Source organism: Triplophysa dalaica, chromosome 10 (genome assembly GCF_015846415.1).
Source record: "Triplophysa dalaica isolate WHDGS20190420 chromosome 10, ASM1584641v1, whole genome shotgun sequence".
Taxonomy (NCBI): Eukaryota; Metazoa; Chordata; class Actinopteri; order Cypriniformes; family Nemacheilidae; genus Triplophysa; species Triplophysa dalaica.
This window is the reverse complement of record NC_079551.1, coordinates 2,603,871-2,616,747: the sequence shown is the minus strand read 5'-3', so window position 1 is coordinate 2,616,747 and position 12,877 is coordinate 2,603,871. Positions and strand designations below refer to the sequence as shown.

At 35.9% G+C, this 12,877-nt stretch overlaps 2 protein-coding genes across 13 annotated transcripts in view; both read left to right on the top strand.

Moving 5' to 3' along the window:
- Nucleotides 1–1,843, top strand: part of LOC130429683 (uncharacterized) — a 38,756-nt gene extending 36,913 nt beyond the window's left edge. For all 12 annotated transcript variants that reach the window (XM_056758395.1, XM_056758391.1, XM_056758387.1 and 9 more), the window contains one exon: nt 22–1,843. In XM_056758395.1, the coding sequence (XP_056614373.1) occupies nt 22–56 (35 nt within the window). In that variant the 3' untranslated portion in view covers nt 57–1,843. The remainder of the gene's footprint in view (nt 1–21) is intronic.
- A 1,062-nt stretch (nt 1,844–2,905) lies between these two features.
- LOC130429682 (uncharacterized) overlaps nt 2,906–12,877 on the top strand; it is an 88,101-nt gene continuing 78,129 nt past the window's right edge. The window contains exons 1-3 of the mRNA XM_056758381.1: nt 2,906–3,224; nt 6,023–6,355; nt 11,358–11,705. Coding sequence (XP_056614359.1) covers nt 3,119–3,224; nt 6,023–6,355; nt 11,358–11,705 — 787 coding nt within the window. The 5' untranslated portion in view covers nt 2,906–3,118. The remainder of the gene's footprint in view (nt 3,225–6,022; nt 6,356–11,357; nt 11,706–12,877) is intronic.

Sequence of the window (12,877 nt, the reverse complement as noted above, 5' to 3'; positions counted from 1 at the left end):
ATTTCATGTCTTTTCTGACAGTTTCAGGCTATACTAAAACAAGAAGTTCAAATTGAATGAATGATCAACAGTTGTGATGCCTTTACTGAATGAAGCAGAAGATGAAGTTTGAACAGCTGAATGCTCATCATCACATCTGTAACATCATTAACATCTAGAGTTTTACTATTTCATGATCCGTCCTCTTTAAAAAAAAATCATCTTCATGGGTACTGTTGAGCTCGACTGATAAAAGCTTTTAAAACTAAAGTCACAGGTTTGTTGATAAACATTTAAACAAACTTTCATTTAAACTGCCATTGACACTGATCAATATTCAGAATCTGTTTATATTTTATATTTCATATGTTACTCACTGCATAGCATATGATCAGTTTGACTCTCATGTGTTTGATATTGTGTGATTTTAGACAGTATTGATTTAATATCTGATGATGATGAAATATTATATATACATGTAGAACATCTTCAGTCTTTCTCTAACCCGTGTCTAATCTGCTTTTAAACACATTTATTAATGCAATATCGCTCGAGTAGGAGTTTATGTAGTGCTCTTATATCGTCATGGTGGTGATTAGGGAGAGCGAGATTGCATTTATATATCAGTTTGATGTCACAAGTGTGTAGATAAATCAGAAACATCATCGGAGTTTAGTTAAAACCGGTTTTTAAAGAAATGAACTACTTTCTTCCGCCACAAATCCAAGCCCAGCATAACAGTGAAACTTTTCCTAATTTGTGCTGCTTCAGAGACTGTAATACGATTCTGAGTAAGGAAGGAAGGAGGCGGGAACTGTCGACCACTAAATCGACTTTTAATAAACAACAAAACGAAAGGACCTCACGGACTAGTAAACACTACACAGCCAACACAAACCCAGTTAAATACACCATAATGTCAAGGCCTGGTCCTCTCTTGTCATAGACTCCTCTTGCTCGTCTCTTTTTGCCTCCCGAACTTCTCTGTGGGAGATGCGAGCCGGTGTGCACACAGCTGACACTACTAATCACTCGCGCCACCGGCCTCGCACCTTTCCCATACGGCTCTAGTCCCGCCCCGCTTGTCAAAGAAGATCAGTGAGAATGTGTTAATCCCATTACTCTGCGGCACTTTACATTGACCTACGAGACGTTGCCATTTGCATGCGTTTACCTTACTATTCCTCTCACACTGCCACCTCTGACCAACAGTTCAACGGTTCAACCGTCAGTACTGAATACATTTTTAAGAGATAATTCACTGAGGAATACTAGAGTTAAAAAAAAAACATACTGTAAACTTTAGGTGAAAGTGTTAATAAAAGTAAATTTTCCATCTCAACCTTATACATTTAAGATCCATTTTACAATTGAAGCCCCCGCCCCAACGTTCTCATCCTAATGATATGATGTCTTTTCTTCATCCCCACACTATTGGAATTACGATCTCATAATCAGAACTTTATTTAGATTTTAGTTAGATTTTCATTTAGAAGAATCTAAATACATTCAGTATATATAATTCAAATACAAGAGGTTAAAACATTTAAATATGTAGAATCTGAAATAAAGATGAAGTTATGTGTTTGTATTAATCTTTACTGATTTTATATATTACATTTTTTTACTCTAGAACTAACCCTAAACATTGGTCTACAAGTTGTTTTAATATAATCATTCAAATTTTTTTTTTTGAGTATTGTTAAGGACTGAGTATTGTATACTAAAATCTATCGTTTACAGTGATAATTACACATTATGAATTTTTATGGTTGTGACCACTTTAATGTTCTTAATGTCATAATTACATTAGTGTGTAACATATTTTGTACGCCCCTGTCTGTTTCATGATTAAATTAGTAGAAAAATAAGTTTTGTGTTGTGTTTGTTTATGTACCCCGTTGTTATTTTGTGTTGTGTTTTGTAGAGTGTTAAACAATATTTTGAAACATGTTGCATATCACAATATATTGTGTGTCTGAATCTCATTAGTTTAAATATCTTAAAAGACCACAGAAGAAGGTCAGTGATTCAAATTTCTTAAGTGAATTTGTTTCAAAACTTATGAAAAGTTTTTTTCAGTCTATACAATTTTAATAATTAACAACAACACTATTTTATCAAATTATTATTATTTGAGCAGTGTCAGATTTAAATCACACTTAGGTTCAAAATGATTAAAAAATGGAGTGGACTTCAGTCCCCTATTGTCAGTGCAAAGATTTGTCGCATCATCAAGTAGCAAAATTGAACTCTTCATCTGAAATCATTCATGACCATATCCTGGATAAATGTATGGATTATATGTCCATCACAGAGACCTGGCACGAACCAAACACCCTTTTTTCCTTTAAATGAGAGCTGTCCCTAAGGGGCATGGTTGTGGCCAGTCAATCATCCACCGCAGCGATCTGGAGTCATCTTTGCAACCATCACCTGAACTGTCTTCATTCGAATGCCTTGCATTTAAATGTAAGTCCCCTTCCCCTGTGCTATTCCACCTCATTTATCGACCACCCAAACCAAACCCATCATTTATCACCGAGATGTCACATCTTCTCACAACTTTTTGTACATCCTCTGCCCATGCTATAATTTTAGGTGATATGAACATCCACGTTGACCCCCTCCTGCCGCTTTGCAGCTGAATATCTTCAACTACTGGACTGCTTAATTCAAAACATGTTGTTGATATCGTATAGGAATAGGGGTGCATAATCCGGCATGATCTAAATGACTCAATGTAAATAAGTATAAATAAAGTAAAGAAATCTTTTATTTAATATTCGTTGTACAACTCATTTGGAGAAGCATTTTAGCTATGATCCACACTCCGGAGCAGAACGTGGCGGTAATGCGCAGAGACGCTGGATACCAACCGCTGAAATTCAAGGAGAAGACGAAGAAGAAGAGGAGGACCACCATATCAACCTGCTGTGATTCGGATAACGGACCTCTCCTTTTATAGATGATCTCGACGGAGAAGTGGATTTACAGTTTTTATGTTAAATAGCAAATAAGATAACAATATGTATTAATTAATCAATCACAGGAATATATCTTTTGACCTAAAGGAGGTGTTTTGTTAGCGTTTTGCGCAGTCAGCGCTGTGAGGGGTCGTGGGTGCGGCTCCGAAACTATGGAAACAGCGCACAATCTGTATCATCAACTGCCTTTGTTTACAAAGATGACTGCAATCAACATTAATATGAAGAATTGTTTTATGTTCGTATTTCTTGTCTGCGGTAAGTGTTGATCTATTTATATTCGCGCTTTCGGTTTCGATTTGTAACGGGAAACTGCGCTCGCTTTCAAGCCCAAAATAATGCAATTCAAGCGCGACAAAACATACGATAGGCTGCATACAATTCAGATACACAACTTCAGTCTGGCTAGATATTTCAGTGTGCTGGTTTGTGATTTTTGTGTACAGAAACATATGTGCTCGGGTCCTAGTTGCGTTTTCTTTTTTCATTTCATTACTTTCAATGCAATTTCTCTCAGATGTGTTGCATGGCCAAATAAACATTTCTTACAATGTCCTTTGATGTTGTTTTGTGTTGACTCTTCATTGTTTTTGTCCAGAACCTTACAACAATTCAAAAGCACAACGGGGAGGGGATGTTGTGCATGGGTGTTTCCATTGTGTGTCAAATACCATTTAAGAGAGAAGAAATAACAAAATTGACATTTCAAAGTTATTACGTAAGAAAAATATATGGGAATAAACTGCAAAGTATAAAGCGAAATATTACATAACACATTGGAAGCTGATTTTTTTTCGATATTCATTGACAATATATGGGTGTATGTTGAACATATAAATATATTAAAACAGAAATAAATCTAAAATTAGTCGCAATTTTTGAGTATATATTGCACATAGATGTTTCCATATAAATGTGATTATACACATGGACACATCCACATAATGAGTTGAAGCATATTTCTAGTTCCCAGCATGCTTTCCTTCTGACTGCTAAATGAGAGTAACATGATTAAATGTATTTGTTATTTTTAGTCTTTTGTGGAGTATTGAAATATGGGGGATCTTTTACTGTTTAATGTGATATTACTTTGAAATTTAGAAGGGTTTGTGTACATTTGTGGGGTTAACATGATGTTGAGGAGTAGAGCCTGTGGTTAGGAAAAAGATTGGGTAGACATCATTAAGATTTTATGATACATTATTTATAAAGTAATGGCTTTGTGTTTTATAGTGTAGTGATTGTCTGTTCACTAAGTGCATTAGTATGAACAGGTGTACTGTAAGCTAGCTATGTTTTAAAATATGTAACATGTGGTTTTTAAACAAGAAATATATATTTCCATAAGGAATGCCACTATTATCAATTTAATATTGAACAGAAATGGCTCTGCCCGTTATTGTCTGTATGTCTGTGCGCTGAGATAGATAAATGCATCCCCATGAGTAATATCTATTAGGGAATGAAGCAAGACCGCCTGCAACACGAGAAGCAATGTGCTGTTGAGTATAATGCTGATGAACAGACGTGGGCTGACTTTATTGTTTGGCTGTTGTACTATAGTGTCACACCAATAATATATTTTACACTGTATACGAACGATTCACGTTCGGGTTGCTCTTCACAACACATGCAGAAAGAGCGTCTACAGCACAATGCCAAAGACCATTTAATCAAAGCCATTAGCCTTTCAGACAGCTATTGACGTCATAGCAAGAGCCTCTCCATGCAGCTACAGTATTGCATTTCTTCCAATAAAGCAACAGATGCTGAGCTCAGATGTAACAAAAGTGCTAATGATGAACTAGTCATGGAGTACGTTCTAAAATTTAAAATACAGTTAATACGTTAGTAAATATAGTTATACAAGAAAATAAAAAAACAGTAGTTTTAATTGTGCTGTTACTATAAATACAATAATATGTGTTTACCATCTCTTACTGGCATCCATTTATAGCAATCTTTACTGTCGTTTCATTGGAAATGTGTGAACCGAGGCCAAGTTCCTGTTTAATTTTCTATGGTAAACATCTTTATAGAGCTTGTTTATCGATGTCACTCCCCTTGAATGTTATCTTGGGAGGGTCGCTGCTAGTGTGTTCAATGCAGCCTTTTGTTTTTGATGTTTGATTAAGAAATATAACTATTGTAGGTCGGTCTTGCTTTGTTAAGAACTGCAATAACATTACGCAGAGCCTTTCAGGAAAATCCCCTGGTTCTTTCACTTTCCATTTCTCCATATTTCAAACAAAACACGTAGGTACATATCAAAACAATAATAGCAGTGGAGTGTGATCCTCCCAAGATGGCGGCACCACTGCAACATGAAACAGGGCGTGACATCAGCTGCACATTTACATATGATCGTACAAATCAATCGATCGATTTGCTTTGGAACCCGAAAATCTGTATTTTTTAATAGCATTGTGACTGTATCTTTCATGTGTTTTACATAACATAAACAAACTGTTACATTACTTGCTCATTAAATTGCGGTCTCTTTATTTGCTGCGGATGTCTGGACAATACCTTTTTAAATAATTTAATCACTTGAGCCAAGTCAAATATGTATTTAAAAAGTTATAATCTAATTTATTATCAGCCATTTATTTTATATTCTGAGACCCAAAGTATGTATGAAACATAGCAAGGTCTGGTAACTTACAAAATGTGTTGTAGACTCTAGTGCTAAAGCGAGGTTCTAGTGGTCGATTTTAATATAGAAAAAACTACTGACAACAAAATGTAAAACAAAATGAATTTCTCATGAGCCGAAATTATAAAGTTACTAACAAGAAGCCTTTCCATACCATTCATAGGAGAAAATGAAGCACCTGTCACAAACCTTATTAGGCTATTAGATGTGTTGATGCTTTATAAAACATTTAACACACTTCTATCAAAAAAATTTGCCAAAACTCATCTGTCACTCTGACATTGTCAGATGATACTATGATCTCGTTTTACAAAGAACTGTTGACTGAAATCACCAGCAGTAACTGTTAGTGTATCAGTTTGTATAGACTTAACCTGTGATGTAATGTTTGTGTCTTCAGGTGTGTTTGGTGATCCAGATGAAGTGAAGATCGTGTTGGAGGGAGATTCTGTCACTCTACACACTAATCTTACTGACATACAGATAAATGATGAGATACGGTGGAGGTTTGGACCCGATGGCTCTGCCAGTCTTCTAGTTCACATTGATCAGAATGTTCCCACATATAAAGATTCGGCTGATGGAACATTTACTGACAGACTGCAGATATCAAACATTAAGACTGGAGATCTCACCATCAAGAACATGAGAATCAAACACTCTGGACTTTATAAAGCACAGATAGTAAGACCTACTGGAGTTACACAAAGGAAGTTCAACATCGAGGTCTATGGTAAGCTTGCGGTCATGTTTGTTTTTGTTTAATTTCTGATTTGTTAAACAGTGACGCATGCTATAAGATCAGGGGTTTCACACAACCATGAGTTCTGATATTCATTGTTATGGTGTATAAGTGATTATAACACGGCTAGCTTGAATGCTTGATTGGTCAGTCATGGCGTTCTAAGATTTTGTATTCCCTGATAACAACCGCTCAACACTAATAACGTGTGGCTGTACTACTTGTGTTTAGTGTTTGTATTTAGTTTAATATCACTGTGCTCCAACAATGTCTGAGCTTAAAGCTTTGTGTTGCTACGACATCAGTTTGAAAAAGTGAGTTGATAAGGAACATGTAGATACAACATGTAGTTGTTGTTCTACCGGCAGCTATGAATTTCAATAAGATTCAGTCATTTCACTGAAGCAGCTGGTTCTTAACCACACAACCACTTCTTAATGATCAGATCTGCGCGTGTGATGCCAGGAGAAGGGTAAATGTTTTACGCTAGAATGTCAATGGACGTTTTTTGGAGGAAGCTTCTGATGTGTCACTCAACAACAAGTCTGTTAATAAACAAATGGAGATGGGCTTGGCTTGGCTTGAAGAAACAAGGATGGTGTGGCTGCTCGCCATCAATCAGAAGATGCACACAAAGCTACCGTTGGTTCTCTTACCTCCTCCCTGCCCGGTCCATCATCTTCCATAATCAAGGTATGGCGGAGATATACTATAAATATATAGAGATAGAGGGCACTGTAAGGGGCTATTCACATACAATGCGTCTTGCATGTTTTTTTTTAAAGCACAGCGTAGAGCTTGAGAGTCTTGAGACGTCCTTTTGGTAATAGAAACTGACTTGCGAATTTTCTACTGTAAATAGAAGTTAGCAACACTTGACCCGCCTCCAGACTCTTCTTTAGCAAAACTTAATTTTCTCTTGCAAATGTGTATATTCCACAGATCCACAAAATCCTGCAACACTACACGTTTGTGGCTTTTAATTTTTTCTTTGATTAATTCACCATTGTTATCTCATGTTAACTGTTCTTTTCTTTAGAAATATCCATATGATTTTTATCCGTATGGAGGCATTGAACCGAATCGAGAATCGAATCTGAATTGATACCCAGCCCTAGTGCTGTTGTGGTATTGGCCATTGACAGTCATGGCGACTGTCACATTAGATACAACTCACAAGAAAAGTGTAAAATCCTGTCTTTCTGTGTGCATTTTGACCATAAATAATGCACTGTCGCTTTGAGCGTGAGTACAGCAGCAAAAATAGATGAATGCTGCACTGCTGCTTGCGCGCCGCTTCTGCTATGTGTGCTGTTCATGCATGCGCTCTGAAAGCTCTCATCTGTTAACATGACGCCGAAAAAAAATATGTGCTGCCTGAGCTTGCAGTGTGAAATGGGTGTTGCTCTTAAACAGACATATCCTCACAAAATGATGTGTACCCATAGCCAGTATCCTTGTGAAAGTAATCCATCATTTCTTAAATGAACATAAACAGAAGGGCTGTGTTTTGGCAAGGGTCTTGCTATACGAACATATCACGATAGATGTTATGTGATATTGAAGTATTTTCTGTAAATGCGTTCTTTATGGGGATATTCTAGTGGATGTATTGTGTTTCGCTGCTCTTTTTCATGTTCTCTCTCTCTTGTTCAGTTGAGGGCTGTTGTTTGAGCACCAGCTGATGCTCATCATCGATCTGCAGTGTGTCAACCCTGTGGAATCCAAAGAGTATATTAATGGAGAAGAAGACATGCTGGAGTGCTGATGGAAATGCACTTCACTCTTTCACCTGATCCAGAATTATTCTCTGGAGGAGCTGTGTGTGACCAAGTGTGCTTATTTCTCTCCACTTTTTGATTGGATGGCTTGATTGCCATTTCAAAAGAGTAACTTACCTTTAATAATTTTGATTATTTTGTTTATTCTTTTAGGAAGTGGCACAGGCGCCATTTTCTTTGAACTCTTCTTTTTATGTTTTTTGTTAGTAAATGAGACTAACTTAGTTTGTTGGTTATTTATTCTTCGTTTGACACATGTTATTTAAGTTTTATCTTTGCTTTTAGAGTGTTTTTTGTGTGTTTTGCCACACCATCTCCTAAAGAGATACTTCCTCTGCTACTCCTTTTTGTTGCAAAATTAAAAAATATTATTTCACGCACTCTTGTGTTTTTTGCCTTTCTGGATCAGGGGATTGAAGTGACTGTCAGTCTTATTTTTTTTTTTTACAACATTTTTTAACCCTAGACTTATATATTTCAATACGATTGCAAAACTTTTTTAATAAAGTAAAATAAAAAATTAGCTGAAAATATAGCTTGCGGTGGATCACGTGAGGTATTTTTTACATCTCACCGATAGAATAACATATCAATAGATCCCATTGTTTCCATTAATACCATTACAATTCCTTTTATAACCAATTAATCCATTATATTTTCTATTTTGTTTTGGTCAGCGTACTATTGTTTTTTCAGCAGGGTTGTATTGGATAATTTCATTTAAGGAGACTGAATATTTTGATAATTCTCAGTATATAATTCGCAGGAGGAAAGTTTCACTTTTTTCTGCAACTCTATAGACATGCCACATCCCTACCTTGTTGTCCTCATTGAAAAGAACTCTGTAATTTTCCTCTTACATAATGCAGAAAGTGAATTACCCCTCATCACCGCAGGCGTCTGTGGCATCAGGTCGTTATCACTATAAAGTGCCTCAGAGACTTCACAACTTACAAAAATTATGAGATTTGCTAAATTAAGGATACTTTAGGCTGTAAGAAATTTGGTCAAGCTCCCCCACTTTTTGTTTTTAAACTGCAAGCAGACACAATAGTCCTCGTTTATCTCACGATCGTACACCAGAAAACGATGTGTTGCTTTTAAGCAAAATTTGGCATTTTTCAATATGATGTGAGTGTATATGACACACGAAAACACACGACAGGTCTCAGCTCGTGTAGGCAAGGTGTGAGATAAGATGAAGGTCAGATTTACACTTTTGATAACTGAAAAGGAATCGGCCTTCTGGGACATAGAAATGTTACATTTATTTTCGTTTGTGTATCAAATAGATTCAAACGCGATTTAGCGATTAGTTAGCCTATTTTCCTTATCATAATTATATGAACATTTAATTGTTTTAAATTACAAGAAATTACAAGTTTAACCGGTGCCTAACCGGCGCAAACCGCAAAAATGTCCACCCTGTCATGGACAAATTCAAAGTTGAATAAATCAAACCGTTTCATCATAAAGACACATGCTGATACCAATATTGCCAAACATGTTCATATCATCCTCTCATGCACGGCATCTACAATTATATCCTGTGTTATACAGTAGCTGTTGGATTATATCATATCTAATACTAAATTATATTTTGGTGACAGGGCGGACAATTAAAGTGTGGACATTTTTGGCTAAAGTTAGCATTTTATGAACACATGATGCACCTGGAGTATAGCAAAGTGATTACTCTGGAGGCTGACTGTGCACTGTATAAAATATTTGTTTTGAATTTATTATTTCATTATGACGGGGTGGACATGTTCACAACACCCAACTACAAACACAATGTGATGAAAATTGGGAAATTTAAGTGTCAGCAGATGTTTCAACTTCCACTGAGTAAAGGCAAAATGGGGAATGTATGTCACTGAGTGCAGTTGGTTTCATAAAGGGTCATTCATCCCATAATGACAGGGTGGACAACAATTTCAGCACCACTTGCAAAATGCTTAATATTATCATGAAAATAAAAGATATATTATCACACAAAGACATTTACCAAATAAATATTTTGATGTTTTTAATTTTTAAGTTTAATTTACTATTACACCCAATGCGGTTAACTGAGCAGTGTGTGGGACATACCAAAATCACATAAATCCAATCAAAGAAAATTTTATATAAAAAAAACTGCATATTGCAGTTGTATGTGTTTAAATATTTGACCACTTATATTAAAACCTTGAAATGTAATTAGTCTGCATTATGTTCATAATGACTACGTGATTTTTTTGAGGACTCCAAAAGGAACTTTATAGTGATATTGACTTTTTAATGCCGCGTGTCGAAGCCGCACAGTTATATGTGAAAACAAAAGTCCTTGTGCAGACTTCTTTTCTTTATTCACATCACAGATCCTTGACATGACACAAGAAATAGACAAGTAGATGTTAATCCCTTACTGTACAACAGGACCTGTGCATCTCTTAAAGGGACAGCAGCATAATAAACATCTTTTTTTTGAGACATCCTTTGTCTCGAAGACAAATACAAACATCCTGACTGCTTAAACTTGACTAAGGTTTAATCTATATTTAAATTATACAGAGAAGACCACAACATGTTATTTTACATAATTTAATGTCTGTATCTGATGTAATGTTAGAGTGACCTGAAACACCTAAAAAACACTGATAATTGTATTTGTGTGTTTGCTTTATTACATGTATTTGTGCTTATGCAGATACTTTGATTACTTTTTTGTGGGGTGGTCAGTAAAAATAAGAATCACTTGTCTGACCAGGCCAGTAGATAAAATCATCAGCATTGAGCCCTCTATAGTAGTGAAATGAGCTAACTTTGAGACAAAAGCATTATCTGATGGCATCTATTCTTTGAGAAAGAAAAACTTAATAAGTTATACAAATGTTTAATTATTCATATGACTACATCACAAAGAGTCAAGTCTTATTAAAGCATTAGATTAAAACATTGATAGTGGGTGTGTGACAGGTATGGCTGTGGAATGGGATTTGTGTCCTCTGATCACACTGTCTAGGTCTATTCTGCCATAACAGCCTGCTGCCAATTCATTATCACTTATGTAATAGAGATATAAACCATATGATTGATGGAGTCATAACCATAACCAAAACTTATATCTTTGTTCAGGTCAGAACTGACTGACTGTGAAGAAGATTCTAGTGTCACTGATAAGTGTTCAGAAATTTTAAAACAAATCTCTGTTTGTGGAATTTCTTTAGGTGTCCCACATCTGACTGATCCTAGTGCAGGTGAATCCAAGACTGTGTTGAAGACTGAGGGAGAATCTGTGACTCTAGACACTGGTGTTCAAACACAGACCGATGATCTGATACTGTGGAGGTTTGGAGATGTTGGTGTTCTCTTGGCTAAAGCTGATAAAGACGACAACAAGACCTCAATAAATGATGCAGATGATGGAAGATTCAGAGGCAGACTGAAGCTGGATGATCAGACCGGATCTCTCATCATCAGTGATGTCCAAATATCAGATTCTGGAGAGTATAAACTGAAGATCAGCAGTAACTTTAAAAAGACATTATACAAGAGATTCATTGTTTCTGTCAGTGGTGAGTATTGTAATTCTGTTATAAGAGTCAATGAAATCAGCAGTGTGTAAATAATTTACATCAAATCAGGAAAAAATGACATATTGCTTTACTGTTTTATTTGAAAGTTTAATGTATTTTAAATCATACTTTGACATTTAGGACGTCCCAATCAGTTACTTTGTTCCCCCATTCTAATCCATGTCATTTCATTTTGAGTATCTGCCAATATTGAGTCTTGATCTGATACTAGTACTTGAATTATGCAGAAAATACATTACGTCAATTTGATAAATCCAGAGAGTATATAATTGACATCTGAAAATCTATTACGATGTATTACAAAAATGTGGAATTAATGTCGTGATTCTGCCTCAGCATGTCATGTCTGTCTTGGTCTTGGGGCAGAATCATTACAGGATCTCTTGTTTCATGTGGAGAGAGGCTTTTGGTGCTATTGGCATTCCATAGGCTCTCTCCACGTCTTATCTGTGTTTCCCGCCATTTCGTCTCGTTATTGATTGTTAATTAGTTCATGCCCATCACCTGTCCCTGTTTGATTTCTTCTCCTTTAAATAGTCCTCATGTTTCATTGTCCTGTGCTCGGTCATTGTCTTCAGTGTGCCACTTTTGTGCTACCCGTGTGGTTTCATATTCAATCCTGTGTCTAGTGTTTAGTTTGTGTCTAGTGTTTAGTTTGTGTCTAGTGTTTAGTTTGTGTCTAGTGTTTAGTTTGTGTCTAGTGTTTAGTTTGTGTCTAGTGTTTAGTTTGTGTCTAGTGTTTAGTTTGTGTCTAGTGTTTAGTTTGTGTCTAGTGTTTAGTTTGTGTCTAGTGTTTAGTTTGTGTCTAGTGTTTAGTTCGTGTCTAGTGTTTAGTTTGTGTCTAGTGTTTAGTTTGTGTCTAGTGTTTAGTTTGTGTCTAGTGTTTAGTTTGTGTCTAGTGTTTAGTTCGTGTCTAGTGTTTAGTTCGTGTCTAGTGTTTAGTTCGTGTCTAGTGTTTAGTTCGTGTCTAGTGTTTAGTTTGTGTCTAGTGTTTAGTTTGTGTCTAGTGTTTAGTTTGTGTCTAGTGTTTAGTTCGTGTCTAGTGTTTAGTTCGTGTCTAGTGTTTAGTTCGTGTCTAGTGTTTAGTTCATGTCTAGTGTTTAGTTCGTGTCTAGTGTTTATTCCTTTGCCCCCTCGTGGGTTTTTGTTTT